Source organism: Daphnia carinata, chromosome 3, assembly GCF_022539665.2.
Source record: "Daphnia carinata strain CSIRO-1 chromosome 3, CSIRO_AGI_Dcar_HiC_V3, whole genome shotgun sequence".
In the NCBI taxonomy this organism is placed as follows: Eukaryota; Metazoa; Arthropoda; class Branchiopoda; order Diplostraca; family Daphniidae; genus Daphnia; species Daphnia carinata.
Window position 1 is genome coordinate 9889022 of NC_081333.1, and position 17700 is coordinate 9906721.

Below are 17700 nucleotides of genomic sequence, written 5' to 3' on the forward strand. Positions count from 1 at the left end.
CCAAACTGCAGTCTGAAATTTAAAAAGTTTTCGGCACACAATTTGCTGAATTATTCGAACGCAATATTATTGCTATACGATCGTCAGAACTGATGCAGTTTCTAGAGCTCTTTGATGCTTGTTAGACACTAAAACAAAAAATAAATAAGTAGCTGATTTTATTTCTTCACCGTCTTGTCTTGCATGTGTTGCCTAGAGTTCTGCAGCAGTCATTCTTAGTAATAATTTTTATTCGATACGAGGTTTCCCGCTTAAAACTGTAAATGCGACCGCTCACAACATATAGATATCGATAAGATAAAGCTTCGGATGTTTTAACCAACTAAATATCTCGATATTACCCGTTACAAAGGGTTTGATATTTCAAGGGTGAGATTTGCACAATCATTAGGCTTCGCCGAAATTATTCAGCCACAGCTTTACTAATAGAAAAACATGTTTTCAGGTCAATATTTACTTACTTGATCTATACTTTCGTTCGTCGTTCCTACTTTATAGATATAGCAGTTTAAATTCGCATATCAAAATTTAATCACATTATTACTGGCTATAATCTTAGTATTGCACTTTGTCGATTTTAGGGGCATTAGAATATAAAAACTTTTTATTCAACTTATTCAATTGGGGAGAAATCAGAGTAGAATATTAGAACCATGACTGGTTATAACGAAATAATCAGGACCCGTTTTTCTTTAGTACTTATTGGTATAGTTGGGGACGTACGCAATGCCCTAAACGATTGATTTTTCCTTATCAAGTGCTGCGAGCAAGAATAAAATCAGTATTTAACACAGACTTCTGCTATAATCATAAGTAATAAGGTTTCTTACACTGTTTAATTTCTCTAACATTCCTGCAATACACATTTTTAACTTTCTCCATCGTAAGAAGTTTCACCGTTTTGCTTGATATGTTGTTCAAGTGACCGTGCCAACTGCTGCTGTTGGTATGTCAAGGATTGGCTTAATTGACTCGTAGAAGACGTCAGGATGGAACAAAGTTCGGCACGGAGCATATTTATGTCTGGTAAGGTAGAACACCATAGCAGCTCATTACGCGTAAGTAGTCTTCCTTGGACTACGCCACCTAAAAAGAAAACATATGACAATGTCATAAAAACAGTATAAAACATAGTTCACATTTAATATACCCAGCAGAACAAAGCTAGCCATTTTCTTTGTAAATTTTAAAAGCTTAGAGACTTGCAGGTCTTTGCTACATAGGTAAGCAGTTTTGCCAACATGTAACCTCAGAACAGGCTCAAATTCCGTGTTTGCTAAGGCCATGGTAGCAATTTTTCTGCTTCCAAAGACCATTTTCATGTTATGACCATGCAGCATTTGCTTGATCTAAAAAAAAAAAAAGGATTAATATAGAGCAACACAAAAAGGCAAACAAACTTCTACCTTAATAATTTCATGTGCTTTAGTAGAATTTTCATGAAAAATGGCAATCAACTGTGAGTCAGCAAATCTTGAGTGAAACAGCTTAGCTAAAAGTTCTTCATATTTGCCGACCTGTGTTCAATAACATAACAAATCATACTGCAGAAAACCCCTTTAACAACATAAATGGTGTTGTAACCTCTTCATCCTCTTTTTTGGCTAAAATGTTGCCACAAACTTGAAACCATGGCACGCTAGTTAAAGGATCTGGGTAGATAGGTTCAAGAGCAGCCTTATACCGGGCCTTAACGTAATGATCTGGAATAGGTCTCTGGGTTGTGAAAAGAAAAATTTAGTTAAATGGTAGGTATACTTAAATATTGTTTAATCGCACTTGAATATTCGGTTTTCTTGTTCTCCACCTTATTGCCGTGGCAGTCGGTAACCAGGGTTTTAATAGGCCTTAATGAATATCAAGAGGTTAAGTTGAGGATAATATGTAAATTGAAGCATCCTTTACTTTGAAAGTGTATAAGTCTATTTGTGGACTCTATGGCAGCCATTGTTCAATCGTTATTTCTTTTACTTAAGAAAGCAGCAATGACGGAATACAATTTAATATGCAAGATTCTAGTTTTGATTTCAGTTTTGACTACAGGAAGCAGACGATGCTTGGATGCCATACCAGATAAAGAGGTGTAAAATGATTAACCAGTTAAAAACAAGGTGCCAATGTGTTTAAGGCAAAGGCTATCAAGCAAACTAAGAATCGGTTGAATTCAAATCAGCGAATACCTTAATAAGACGTCGCAGCAGCCTAGCAAGATTTCTGTGAATATTTGTAAAAATTTTTCATGGAAAAAAAATTGTTTCTATTCTTCACTAGGTGGCAGAACGCTTGAAACGCAAAAAACGCCAAGAAATTACATTCATCCGCTAAGCAAATAAAGGCTACTAACAGAGATAGCTGAAAATCCCCTCCATCCTCAATTTCTTATCCCTCCGGAAATTGTTTAGGCTAGATCAAGAATAATAAGACAATTTATGCTCATGCGCATTCGTTAATACTAAGGGTTATAGATGGTCTGCCAAAATGCAATAAACGTCCACCTCTTCGAGTCTACATAGTTTCAGCGCGTACGAGTATAGCACAACAATGTTTAGTTTGAGAAGCATCTTCCAATGAATGGCTGACATGTTTATCACGACGATCGGACTGGAGCGGCGTATCTGAATTTGCATGCCGCACATTAGACGAAACCGAGCCAATTTATGTTTCTCGTGACGTAGCCGTTGGTCCGACTAAATACGACACGGGTGAGTCATCGAGTCGACACCAGAAACTTGTTGGTTTCTTTCTCGACTCCCGACCAACATGATGAGACGCGGATGTGAGAACGACAAACAAACAAGGAGAGAAAATGAACGTTCTTTGGCCGGCAGGCGATGGATATTAGCGTTCGAACGTATTTGGAAGAGGGTGTCATCGACAGATTAGCACGGGGCTCGTCGCACACGTGCCTTCGCTATCCCGCATGTCAGGGCCCTGTTGAATGTGTTTCACATTAAGGCTTTCATCTACACAGGACGTAAAAGGGGATGGAAACTAAAAGACGCAGAGCTATAGGGCGCGCGTGCTCATTAGGCCAATTGAGTCTGGCGATGGTGGCCACACCTTCGCGGCCAACAGCTCCGCCAGGTGTGTGATTGTGCTTATACCGCTGTGTATATCCTTTTTTTTTCTTTTTAGATACCTTTTGATTTTTTTTTCCTTTGGCATTTTTTATTCCATTGGTCGCTCCCATCACCTTGTCTTGAATTAGAAAAAAAATTGTCGAACCTATTTTTATAGTATTATGTCCATTTCTATAGGTTGAAAGCTGCTGTCCACTAAAGCAAACTGGCCCTCGTCTTAGATTTTGCATTCCATTATTTTCTCGAAAGGCAAGTCGGCCGCTGTTCGATTCTTTTTACGACCGCCCGAATGGAACCGATTTCCCATCCGGCGGCTCCACCCATCAACCCATATTTGAAATTGGACAACCGGCTAGATAATAAAAAGAACTAAAAGACGAGAGAGGTAGTTTAAATTGTACGGAAAAGAAGAGAAAAAGAATAATAAATAATAGTAATAAGACTCGACAGTCAACGAGCTTTCAGAGAAGGAGAACATTTAGATCGCCATTCTCTGATAATTAGACTAGACAACAACACAGACAGAACCCTCCCCCCCCCCCCCCTTTTTTTTTGTGGGTATGTGTGTGGCTCGTGTCCGGTTTCAAGAGACGGTCCGAGTCGAGATGAAGACGATAGGAACATTGGCCCGTTGGCTGGCTGACGAATCCGGTTGATTTTTTACGACCAGTGGATTGCATCGCAAGGATTCGCGGATATGACTTGACGGGCAAGACGAAGGCCAGCAGCCAAAATGGACCTTTTTTGGGATGTACTATAGCGATCTAAAAAAGCCAACATCATCACACCAATGCACGGGGCTAGTTGCGACTCATTATATTCTTTTGCGGGAAAAACCAGAACACACACACACACCAGCAATCAAAATGAAAGGAGAAGTAAACTTGCCGAGCATTTCAACAGGTGAAGACCTGCTAAGGATTTTGCAGCTTGACAGTCATTGCACACAAGCCAGCTACTTGATGCGTGCCCGTCGGCGTATATAATCAACTTGATAAATTTAGTGCCGAGAGGGGAAACGTGCTGATATATATAAAAGCATTCACGAGACAACTGAAGCTCACGCATTCGCACCATAAACAGATTTTGTGTGTGTGTGTGAGTGTGTGAAAAAGGAGAGCAGGGAATACCTATTAGCAGCTGCTGCTTCTGCTGCTACATATTCTGCCTGCGCAACCTTGATTTTGTTGGTTGTTTTGCTCTGTTTTTCTTCTTCTTTGGTTGTTTTGATTTGGCTTTGTTTTCAGCGTGAGTCACATGTGGCATTGTGCCGTAGCCTATAGAAGGCCAAAAAAAGGAAACCAGACTTGTCATACGCATGGAGAGCTGCAGTCGCCCAGGAGGTGACCAAAAACAGACAAATATTTAACAGCTATATAGCGCCAGAAAACTGGAAAGCCAGAGCGTTGAGCAAGAGTGAGAATTGTTTTTTTTTTTTTAATACAGGTTCTCCTGCTGTATGTATGTATATCTTGTAGATAACACTTGATGGAGCCCTATCGTCAAGAATCGTGAAGGCGGGAGGAAAAGACAAGCGACCAAAATAATAATGATAATATAAATAAGGGTCTGTGACTGTGAAGAATGACAGGTCGACACGAATCGGTCGGCGAATCAAGCCGAGCCAGCATGGCAAACAGGTGAGAAACAGGTAACACATCCAGATTTGTATAGAGACCTTTCTTCTTTTCTATTTTTATGTTATCCTTTTCTTTTAATTTAATTTTGCTTTTCTTAGTTGATGATGGGGGCAGCCCAACTGCTTCGATCGGTTTTTGAACGCAGACTTCTGCATGTGCTTAATCAAAGCACGCACGCCGTGCAGGGGCTACAGCACGACGGCCATCATTAATCGTCAATAGACGAAACAAAAGCTGTTCGGCGGAGATTTTTAGCAAAACGATTCATGAATGGCTATTTCCACTGGTCTTGGTTTTTCTGTCATTTCTCTTCTAATCTTTTGCGTACATCTGTTTTATTTCTCCTTTCTGTTTCTCTTATTTTATTTTCGTTCCTGTTTCTTCAAATCCCAACCTAAAATGTCCGTGTTCTTTTTTTTTCTTCTTCTTTAGGGAAGGGGTTTCCCTCTGCCGGGGGGCTTGTTTTACGATCAGCAAGTGATGCTGAATGAAATCCAGCACATCTAATCCGAGACGCGTTCCCAATACTCCTTTTCGCCCAGCATGTGAGTAGATGGACCACACAAGAGACGCACGCACAAGCGCTCGCATCTCATACGTGCCCACACGATTGCACGCAACATCGCGTCCAGCAATCACAGTTGCCAATGCTTTCTTTGACTTCTGAAAAATTCGCATTTTTAAAAAAAATTTTATTTACTTAGTTTGCTTTATTTATTCCCCCCTTTTTTCGCGTTTTCTTTTATTATTATTGCCATTATTATTAGTTTGGTCTTCCAAGGTTCATCGCTGACCGGTCTGGGTCACACCTTCAAGCCAGGCTATAACTCAGCGGATAATAAGCGCTTGCGTGCAACCGCCTTTCGCTATTTCCAGAGATCGGCGTCAGCATATATACACAGCCATTCAGCATATACGCGTATATAGCAGCAGCCCATTTTTTTTTTTTTTTTTTTTGTTCGCAGCTTTTTGTTCGCGGTGGTCCTTCATTCACGGCAATATATATTCGAAACTTTTCCTCCTTACTGCCTTTATTTTCTTTTATCACTCTATGAAGGTATAACAGACCAATGGTGAATGATTTCAGAAGGGGAGAGAAGGAGGTTAAACGTGCCTCCTGAAAAACAAAAAACCTAAATCGATGATGAGTCTATCAAGAATATATCGCTAGCGGCCTTGCAGTCTCTCTTTCCACGAAAAACGTTTGTTTGGTTTCGTGAAGATCAATTTAAAAGTTTTTCTTAACGCTGGAAAAAAAAAATGGCGAAAAGGATAAACGATGAATGGATTTCGAAGTGCCAAGGTTAATTAGAGCAAACAGGGACGCAGTAGACAAAGTAAATTACGTAAATTATACGACGAAGCAGGACATGTACAGGTCGCAGTGTGTAGGTTGATTGTGGCAGTTCGAATTTGGAACCATTTGTTCTCTTCCCGTAAAGGAAATGTAGGGGTCATACAGCTCGATGAATTTTCAGTTTCCTCTATTGTGTTTTTCTTCTGCTATTGTATAATCAACTATAGAAAAAAAAAACCTTTCTCTTGGATTCCTTTTGTAGAACTGAACAACACTACCAAATTTGTAGCCAGCTCAAGTAGAGGCTTTAACTGTATGGGATGAATATTTCTTCTCATTATGCGCAATATTGTATAATCATTCGTATAACAGGTAGATAACGCGCTACATGTAGTTTACCAAATGACAGGTTTAATTGTTTTGATTCTTTGATTGATCACAAGTATGAACGGCCAAACAAGGTAAGTATAAACACTCTCTAGCTGAAATTCGTGATATTTAAACGCTTGTAGTTCGTATTGACTTCTTTCGATGACATTTGTACTTCTGAATTATCGAAAAGAACGGGGCGTACATTAAATGTTCTACTGCTTATTTCTCTATGTGAAACATATATGAAACAATAAGAACCTTGCCTTAGACAAATGATCCTATTCTTACACAACTTTGCTATTGTTTTGCCACGGATCTAATAAAACAAAATTCTAGGAAAAGAAAAAGAAAGGCGATTTCACGTAGAGGAGCATAACTACGCCATCATCTCCCCCAAAAAAAGTGTATTGGCAACTGCGAGGCATACGGATGTTAACACTTTAGGTCAATTAAATTTCATGAAGCGTTGATTTCTGCCGAAGGAAAATGACACACGACTATAGATTTATGACGCCCCTCCGAAAAAAGAGGAATACATTACTCTCTCTTAGAAATATTGCAAACCCAGGCACTCTCTCCTACTTCGGTGCTGTGGTTGCGTCGAGGCCGCACACACCAATGACTCACCGAACGAACGGCCGAAGGTGAAGAACGCGACGCCGGCGGGAGCATGATGATTCACGAAAACAGCAACAGTATCAACCCGTTGCTCCTGCTGCTGCCTGATCTAATTACATTCCAGCCGTCCGGTCGGCCGGCAACGAAAGATAAGCGCCAGGGATGACTAAAATGTCCGGTAAAAGCTGGCCAGCCGCACCATTACAAGAATTCGAATATCCGTCATGGCGATCTTTTATCTTGGCCATTTACCCTCATTCGCTGATGACTCTCTCTCTCTCTCTCTGTCTCTCTCTCTCCCTCTATGCTTCTTCTTTTTCCTCTTCGTGAAAAGCAATGCCGCATCCATTTCATATGAAATTCATCAAGCTGATTTCGATGACTCAACACCAAGTCCCCCCCTTTGCTTTCTACCTCAATCAAGAGAAACGGAACGAACGCATTTTCACAACGTGTCTATATGTGAAAATAACAAGTTTTCTTATTTTGAACGGTGGTCTTGCGGTGATTTTTTTGTTAGATGACGATGCCAAGAATGTCCCGTTGGGTTAAATGGAGTCAATGAATTTATGGGCGCATAAAAGCGTCATCGATCGCTTGATTTATGGATTCATTTTTTTTTTCGGACGCAAGTTATGTACGTGCCGCGTGTTCAGTTATTGTTTTCCGTGAACTGCTTTTTTCTCTGTTTGTTCTTTTCGACTTTTGGATGAAAAACGAGCGTGCAATGAAACAAATGACTTTCACTTCGTCTGGACACATCGCGCGCTTCAACAGACATTGGTTTCTCGTATAGATAAGAGTACGACGCGCAATCTTTTCTGAATGTGATCTCTCGCACGCGATTTGCCAACCTTGACTCGTCGTTCGAATAAAAAGAAGGACAGCAAAAAGAGAAAGAGATCTTTTTTTTTTGTAATATCTAGAGACCTTGACCGAAATATCTGTGCGAAAACTGTCACGGCCAGAACGAGAGAAAAAAAAATGCGTCCATCAGCCGGCCGGCTGACAGTAGCAGCTCGCGAATTATTAACTGACAACTGGTCGGGGCCAGCCCAACGTTCGACCACACAGACGGTCGGTAAAATGCGGGACCACGGCTATTATTCATCACGACCGTAAGATTTAGGTATTTATAGTCGAGTGATGCCTAGTGCGTATCGGACAAGCTGGGCCGCGTGAGTGGGCGTTAAATCGGGGTCAGTTCTCATCTTTAGGAAAGCCACCGTTACAAACATTGCAGACCTTCCTGTTCTGCTGCTTCATCGCGCCGACGACGGTGCTGCAAAACATCAGCAGATGATGATCGAGTAGTCGGGCGCGCATTTCAAAATAGTGAAAAGGACTTCCTTATCCCGCTTCTCTGTATACTTATCGACGTTCGAGATGTAACGAGCGATTAAGAGCCGAAAGAAACATCCCTCACCTTCTGATAGGAGAGAAGAAAGGACAATGGAACATTTCTGGGCGAGGAATGCAATGAAAGGAGTTCAAATCTGCCGAATAACGTAATATAGACGGTGCCGCTTCGTTGATGATAACTGGAGGGTGGTGCTTGTTGCTGTGCACATGATGAATCGACGACGGCCATAAAAGACTAACGAAAAAAACACCCAAAGAATAGGTTTTTTTTTTAAACGTTAAAAATACGTGCCGGTTCGTGAAGGGCCCGTACGTCGGAAATACACAGCCATTCCGTCGTCGTTATTATTCGGTTGTCCTTGTTTTGATAAGATCGAAGCCGGTTTTTTTTTCTCTTTTGCGTAGCGACAGACCTTATGAATGAGGATATGTAGACCTTATAAAAGAGAAGGTGAATTAAAATTATTGTGTGAGTTTTTGTGAAGCAGGTGTGTCGTGATCAGCGGGGAACTTGATCATCAATTGTCCATTTCGTTCGCCTTTAACTTCAATCATCCGTCGCGCTGTTTCTTTCTGTCTCGGGGCTCCATTTTGTATTTGCGGGCTCGATGAATATGCATGGAGCACGGTAAAGATCTGCTACGCGTCCATGAGCCCTTGCGCGCGCGTTTCAAACTCAATTTGGCTAGCTGTGATAACGTTATCGGAGAGGGAGAAAGAACACATAACAAAAGCGCGTTGGCTTATTATTCTAATTCGTAGAGACGCGAAAACGTGTTTGCATATTTCGCTCTTGATTTGTGTGGCTTCACACCAAACAGATTCGATACATCGATAAGCAAAGAAAATGGAAAGAATAACGTTTGGCAGCGCAGACGGGGGAAAATAAAAAAAAACTAATGCCTTGATTGGTACCGTGGCAGACTCAATTTAAAAAATGGTAATCAGATAAAAAGAGGAAAAGAAAAAGAGGTTAAACAGTCCAAATTCATTAGACTATATGTTTCATAGGTTTGTTCTACTCTTCTTTTTAAGGAGATAAAAAGGTGGGGCCCACCACTGGCTGTCTCTCCAAATAAAACCGTTTGAGTGACATTTAACATTTGACAACAAGAAAATTAAAACCAAAAAAAAAAAAATTATTCAAAAAAATAAAGGCCAAATAAAAAGATAAGACGGAGGCCATCGTTTCAAGTTTTCGCGTATATCTATATCTATACTTGACCGGAAGGTATAACCTTCCTCGTTTACTGTCAAGCTGCACAAAAATACAGGGCGAATAACGGCCATCCCCCACATTTTGTTGCCAAAACTTTAAGGTCAAATCGATAATCATAAAAGAAAAGAAAGAAAACGACAAGACAGCCACAGAGAGAGAGAAGGGGCTTCACAGGTAACGTAACATTAGCCAAAGAACTCGCTCATCCATCATGTGTCCAACCGACTGTTTTTGCGTCCTTTTGCCGCCACCTTTATTTCACTCCATGTCGTTCCAGCCTCTTTTTTTTTTTTTTTTTCTTCTTCTTCCTCTTTCTTTTGCTCTTTTGAGTCAGCAACACGACACAGAAAATTACGGAACCGTGTCTTCGGTGTGCCCTAGCGCTGGGTACGACGCACCTGTTGCATACGATAATCACCTGGGCGTGCTATTTTCTTCTTTTTGGTGTGTGTGGACTCCCTCGCCGGGGAGAAAAGAAGAAAAAAAAAGATTGAATGAAACATCTTCCGGCAGACACATTTATTTATATAACTGCGCGTGTATATAGTTTTCTTCCTTTTTAAACAGTCACACACGCGGTGTCTGGTGCACCGGCTGATATTATATTGCGTTTATTTATACTGGTAGATGTTAACAGTATATACGTACGTCTCCTTTCTTTTCTTCTTGGGGGTTGACTCTTTACGTTTGAATTGAAACACGACCCCTCCTGCGTGGGATGTGCCAAAAAGGTCGAGAAGACATGGCGGGCGTTGTGTCTATACGTGCGAATAATTACATTGGCGATGGCATCACTCTCTTTCGACCCGTCAAATGTTTCTTTATTTGGTACGGCTGTTTGGAATTCACGGCGCGGGCATCACCTTCTTCTTCTTTTATTTATTTATTTATTTTTATTTTGGTTATAGATTTTTTTTTCTTTTTATTTCACCTTCCGGCCCGTGGTTTGAAGCGTTGCCAAAAAGCACCGTAGGGGAAGCAAAAATATGCGCGTCTCATTTTCTCGCCAATCCGTCAATGCAAACGAAAAATACCCAACAGTTTGACGAACGTGTCAAGCGGATCGCTATTTTACAAGCGTTTATGGAGAGCTGCCCCCTTTTTTTTTTTCTTTTAAAAATGCATACCCCCCGTACCATTGACTCAGCAGGACGAATACAACTGTGTGTGTGTGTGTGTGTGCATACCTGCAGTTAGTAACTGCATTCCGTTAGATGAAAACAAGAAATGAACTGCATGTACGCAGAAACGTGTCACATGCGATAAATTCCGCCAGTCAACAAGAACACGCTTGGCAAAAATGAACGGATAATGTTATTGTTGTAATTGAGACCAGCAATGGGAAAATGCCGAGTCGATATTCAAATCAGTTGGCCATCCTCGATTGATTTAAAAGTCCGTTATTTTCTTTTTGTTTTTAAATGGTGTTTGAGGGTTTGCCAAGAGGGGCGAAGGTGGGAAAAAAGGGGGTAAAAGAGAAAGAAAAGTAAACGAAAAAAAAAATGAATGGCCTGTATGCAAATATGGCATTAGAGGACCGCCAGACAGATGGGAGACATAGTCAGGTGTTCGTGTTACGGGAGGAGCGACTCGAATGAATGAACCATCACGACACGGCCAAAAAGAAAGAAAAAAAAAACACGCGGCGTACGAGTCACCAGGGTCATGGACACGATGTAGGAAAAACACAAAAGGTCCTCCTCACACTAGCCCATCTCGATTCGTCAATGCTTCCGTTACTAAAGATGATGACGACCGGTCCAGGTGTTTACATAAAATTAGATTCCGCAATGACGATGCGCAGCAACTATTTGCCGATGAACGCATAAGCACATCATCCGTGTCTAATCATTTAACACCACCTCCATTGCCAATCTAAATAAGAAATTAGTTTTTGCTTACGTCGCGTTTCTCAGAATTTCCTATTTTTTTACCTAATTGGGACGGTGTTTCCCCGAACTGTCTGAAATAAAACAAAACGGGATGAAATGGGACCAAAAATGGAGGATTCATGAATATCTTTTTTTTTCTTTTTAGTTTCATTCGTAGAAAAGAACAGCCGAAGCAGGAAAAGACCTTTTTTCTTATTTTTTTTTTTAAAGAGCCGTCGTGTTTCATTCAGAAAAAAAGGGGGAAGGGAACCAGGACTAGTCGGTGCGTGACCATTCTGGTATACCAATGGCTTTTCAGTTAAAGATGACCTGCTACAGCCAAACCCTGCCTCTCTCTCTCTCTCTCTCTTTCTGTTAACTCAAGAAATATAAAAAAAAACGTGTGAAAACTCAGAAAATAATCATTAAAAAAGGGACGTAAATCAAAAGTCAAACAAACGGATGTGGCAATGAAGAAAACAGCCGTCAAAAAAAAAAAAGTCCCTGGGCATATCCGCACATCCATCAGTTTTAGATTCGAAAGAAAAACAGGAATAAAGAGCTCGATATTGCTTCATAAATCATCTGAAAGTAACATTTTCATTTGGCAAACATCAATCAGCACTTGAAAAAGGCCAGCGAGTAGCCATTTTCGTTTCTCTCGGTTCCACACACGAATATCTGTGTACCGCGTTGATTTTTACGAACGCTCGTCTATATACGTTTTTAATAGGGCATTAATAGCACATTAGAGTCTCCTTGTTTTTTCTTGCCCTAAAGTCTGGTGTGGATTCAAATGCGTGTGCTGAGTGCGAATGAAAAGGCAGTTTCTCACGCGTTCTTTTTTATTTTTCTTAGCTCTCCTGGTGTTCGACTGTGAATTTGTGTTTCCGCCTATTGACATAAAATAATATGACCCTACGACAATGTTTCGCACATTGGTCTAGCCTCTTAAAAATCAAAACTACCGGAATTACGCCGAAAAGAAAAATAGACCCTTTTTTTTTTCTTTTTCTGGCCGCACCCCTCCATCTCACGCACAGTTTAACACACAAATCTATAAAAGTTGAAGAATAACTAAATGAACAGCGATGACTACAACCGACCTGGGTTCTTTTCTTTTTCAATAAGAACTCGACATCGTTTTCATTTTTTTTTTTCATCATATGCGAAAGAATTCCTATTCCCTCGCCACAATTCCTAGTAATTGTTTTGATTCGATCTTCTATTTTCGTTGAGAATCTCTTCTATTTCGGGGAAAGACAAAAGAGTTATAACAATGAGATGTTCGCGGGGGACGATAAGAATTCTTTTCTTAAAAACAAATCGAGATTCTCTAACGTTCTATTCATTTTTATCAGTGGGAAGTTCGCTTATCTTTCTCCGGCTATTTTCCGCTATGCCGTTCGGCATCCTACAATCTTCGGCTGTGTAAATTGTTTGAAAATAGAAGGAAACAAACAAACAAACAAAAAAAAAATGATAAGACTATTTAGGCGCGTTCGGGAAAAAAAGGGACGTTGTTTTTGCCTTTTGCTTGTTGCTTTTGCGAGCTGCTCTTGGCCTTTCCTCAAACCTGTCTCTTGTTTTTTTTTTCCCTTATTCGCCCTCTCCCTCTTACGATCATATAAGGATGAACACAAGAAACGTAGACTTTTTGACGATGCCCAACCTTTTGCTGAATCTTTTTCTTTTCTTTATTCACGTGCGTGCGTGCGTATAAATTTCTTTCGTTTTTTTCTCTTTCTTTTGCTTCCTCGTCGTGAAAAGAAAAACGCCGTCCGCAAACTCCCGAAAGGTGGGACAAGAGAAAACCGTTGCCCTTGAGACGCCGACCAGACGACCAATGTTGGAGACGATAACTTTTGCACGCACAGAGTGTAATGAGGCTATTACGTATAGCAAACAAAGCGGACCACGAGCCTTTTTTTTTATTAGTGTTATTATTTGTGGGCCCGCACGATATATAAAAAAAGACAAATGAAAAACAAAAAATGTTGGATGGACAAGTTTCTTTCCTGCTGAATGGCAGGTTATTGCTCAATATTCTTTTCGTGTTTATTCAGCAGCAACTAAATAGCAAAAGACTATAAATATATTTAAAAAAGGAAACAACATGTTGTTATGATATTATGTTTCTAAAACACGATGAATGAAAGGCCCGGGTGAATGGCCTCCCGCTTTGCGACATATTCTCGTCTGGCTGTCTGGACCGAAAGATGAATGAACGGCCGGGAATAGACACACACACAACGTGACCTGTCACTGCATCAAAACTTATCCTCGTGTAATAAAAAAAAGAAAACAAGGAAAATAAAGGAAGGGGAAAAAAAATAACTAAAGAAATGGGAGTGACACTACAGAGAAGTAAACGGTCACGAGACAAGAATACATCCTTCCGGCGCATTTGAAATGGATGATGATGGCTGCTGGATGGTTGGTGGGGGGAATGCTGATAATCACACAGCAAAAGGGAGCGACACACACACACACACACACACAGACTTGCTTTTGATATTCGCGATCTATACGGGCTGACGTTGTAAATAAAGCACATCAGTTGCGCGTGATTTATTTGCAACGAGACACGACAAGAAAGGGGAGAGTCCACGATGTATCATCATCTGATGCGCACAAACCATCGCCGCTGCCATTTGAAATGCACCAAGAGCCGCCGCCGTTAGCGGGATCCGAAACTAAACGCGTAAGCGACCGATTGGACACTCAATACACCACCTGGGCCCACAATCGAGCACACACACACACAAAAGTTATTGAAGGAGAAAGAAAAAGAAAAACGAGTATTTCCATGTAAGCATATCTGTTTATGATCCTCTGATTTTTCTGAATTTATTTTTTTATTATGCCTTTTTATGAATATAATTTTTTTTTTTTTACCTGATTAACCTGAAAAATTATGTTTAAGGGTTAACAGTTGATTGGCAACCGCCGCTTATCTGAGAATATACATCGGAAGGAATAAACAAAGAGAGCAGGGTATATCATGACGCATATATCGATATTGATTCCAAAAAGAGATGGGAACTCTTTTTCTTGGCCATTGTTATTGATTTATTTATTTATTTGCGCTTTTCTCTTCTATTTTTTTTTTTTTTTTTTACGATTCAAAAAATAAAATCTGTACACCTTAGCTAGGGAGTCAACGAAGCCGGCAGCGTGAAAGGCTATATGCTCATAAATACTTCGAGAAAAGTATTGCATACCATATATACAGATGGAAGGGGATTTTAATATTTTTATTTATAAAATGGACATTCTAGAAATATACAACTGTGCAACACATAAGAACGGATGGAAGGAAGGATGGCAAGAGAGAGTCCCGTTACGATCAAACGATTACGATTATAAAAGGAGTAGGCGTTCGAAGATCGGAGCAAAGGAAGAAAACAGGACAAATAACTCAAAATATATTCCAAACATTTTTTTTTCTCCAGACTTCATTTTTTGTTTTCTATTGGCTCGCCAACGACGATGACTCATCACGAACGGCACCAAAAAACACATTTTGTTTTTGTTTTTTTTTAAGAGAAACACGGAGATCTTTTAAGACTCTAAGTTCACCTGGCAATCGTGCAGATAAAAGACATTTACACCTTCATTGAGACCCACACACACACACAGAGGCACACTAAAGAGAGCTAAACACTCTTATAGCCGGTTGTTGAATACTACTACACGCTATATAGTGGGGATCTGAAAAAAAAAAAAATGTTATGAATGAATGGCCCGTGTCCAGGTAGCAACTGTGGAGAAAAGAAAAGGCGCGGAAAAATATCCGCACCCAAATCAACGAATGCATCAATGGAGTCTATATAAATATAAATCCAGGTACGTGTACCTACAAGTTATTATGAATGTGTGTGAGCGTTTATAGAATATAAGGATGGGCGGTAGAAGTGAAGCTGGGAGCGGATGAAAGATGGAGCGGAATTTAAACGACAAAAAAAAAGAAATAAGGAGCAGCCACAATAGCGAAGATCAAGACAGTGCAACATAAGATAAAAAAGAAACAAAAAAATAGACGCAACACACACACGTCGTCTTGTTATGCAACTCGAGTGATTTGTGGAAGGTGAATGAGGACCAGCAGAAAATCCACATTTGGAAATTGTTTTTGTTGTGCACCGGCATCAAGTAAGCGAAAAAAAAAAAAATAAATAAAATAAAGCGATGTCTGGACCAACCTTCGTTTTCATTGCAAAAGCTTATATTTTTTACCTTGTATAATATCGACGATAGGTACTCCTTCCTGGGTAAACGATGTGCAACCTACAATCCTACATCCATCTGTTATTATATAGCGTATCGTTTGCTTATTCTTTTGGGGAACGATGGCGTGATGAATATTTGCAGCTTTTTGGTTATATCAGCGGGCCACGGAGCTCGTAGGAGACGAGCCCTGAAATCGAGAAGGTGAATGAGATAGAAATACAACAGTTGGCCAACGGGAAAAAAAAGAAACACGAGTTTAAAGTTTTTAAAAAAGAAGGAAAGAAAGACGCAACCTAAGGTAACCTTTTTGGTTTTTTTTTTTATGGGCTGGCAGAAACGACCTGGGAAGGGCTTTTTGCTTCTTCTTTATACAGTCTACATATAGCCAATGCTTGCCTGTTATGCGTTGCTCTGTGCCGTTTTGGAACACACACCTTGACAACCGAAAAAAAAAAAAAACCGCCAATAAGGGAGAAGCTGCAACGTTTTCTAGTGGCCACTATATCTTCTTCTTTTCGTTACATACTTCTCGTCGTCTTACTTGGCTGCGTTCTTTTCTTACACATATATATACCCCTGCGTTCAGCTTCATCAGCAGCCGCCATCTTCACGCTGAGCATTTTCATCAGCATTCAATGAACCCGAGAAAACTCGCCTTGGTGCATTTTCAGGTGATGACCAACGGGACTGAACTCTCTCCCAGCGCACAGTCACAAGATGTAATACTTTCTTATTCAGCAGCACGGTTTTGGAATTGATTACACGAGAAGATTGAATTACTGGCCGATGACTCCTTCTTTTCCCATCAGCTTCGTTTTGGTCATTGACGGGATTGCAAAGAATTAATTTCATTAGCTTATAACAGCGTACTTGGAAAAACTCGATAGATATAAACGAATGATTCATTTGTTTCTCGTTCGGATGGTATCGTGATTTGAACAACATAAACGAGTTTTTTTCAGGACAGATGCGATCGATTTTCGATTTGTTATCCGTTTTATTTTGGCTGCGTGTTTTGGTTTTTTCCTGACATCATTCGATCGACTGCTCGTATCGCCTTTTACGTCACACAGGGTAAAGCTTTATGGTACAGTCTGCATCGACATAAGAGGCTAACTTCAGCCGGAGCAAACGCACGTGACAGGTGCTGACTCCCGAAGCGGACTCCCGTAGGTGTCGCGTGAATTGGGAGACTGATTGCAAATAAATCTTAAAGCGACTGTTGTTGCGTGAGCGCATCTGGGGACCACCGTTCCAACATGTGTACCAACACATTTATACATATCAGATGTATATATACGTGTACACAGGTGTTATCCTTTTTCGTTTGCTAATAACTTTTTTTTAATGTCTCATTTTCAGTTCTTGGAATATATCGGACATTAGTTCGAATTGAACGAACGTGTTTTGCTGTTAAGAGAGCTGAATTGTTTCTTCCCCAAAGCTATTCAAGCTCTGGGGAAGTCAAACAATCAAAGTGGACTGATGGAGGGCATCAGAAAAAGATTTGCCTTGCGTGCGCGTACCTTGTTACCGAAAGAATTGCTTTGCCACCGCCTCTCTGAGTACGCTTTATTATGTAATAAGCGCAACGGAGGGACTGCCTTATAGTGAACGATTCAGATGGAAGTGATCCGTCTCTGTCACCGGGCGTCCGTCACGAAAATGAAACGAGTTGGGTTTGACGAGCGAACGACAGCCACCAATCTTCGAGAAAACGAGGCGACGCTCAATTGATGACGTGTTTGCGCGTAATCAAATGACTGCGCCCCTTTCTCCTTTTCATTATTCCGTTCAAAACAAAACATTGGTGCCAAGAAAAAAAAAAAAGAAAACCACATTTGCTTTGTTGTCCTTTCTATCGGCAACTGTTCATTTTCGCGGTCACTTTCGGCGTTCTAAACGCGACCTCATTTCGCACGTCAGACGTGCTCCCGCAAAAAAATAAAGAACCGTATCGCGCCTTGCCCCAAAGGCTATTCGATTTTCTATAGTACTCACAATGCTT

The 17700-nt window shown here is 40.6% G+C and overlaps 2 protein-coding genes across 2 annotated transcripts in view; one reads left to right on the top strand and one right to left on the bottom strand.

Moving 5' to 3' along the window:
* LOC130685252 (RAC serine/threonine-protein kinase-like) overlaps window positions 1–17700 on the top strand; it is a 72015-nt gene that overhangs the window by 35888 nt on the left and 18427 nt on the right. The gene's annotated exons all lie outside the window — the stretch shown is intronic.
* LOC130685272 (large ribosomal subunit protein uL10m-like) lies at window positions 818–2063 on the bottom strand. Its single transcript, XM_057508550.2, has 6 exons — window positions 1906–2063; window positions 1780–1847; window positions 1585–1716; window positions 1407–1517; window positions 1151–1349; window positions 818–1086 (listed from the first exon to the last, which is right to left on the bottom strand). The coding sequence occupies exons 1-6, from the start codon at window positions 1946–1948 to the stop codon at window positions 869–871; spliced, it is 771 nt and encodes a 256-aa protein (XP_057364533.1). The 5' UTR covers window positions 1949–2063; the 3' UTR covers window positions 818–868.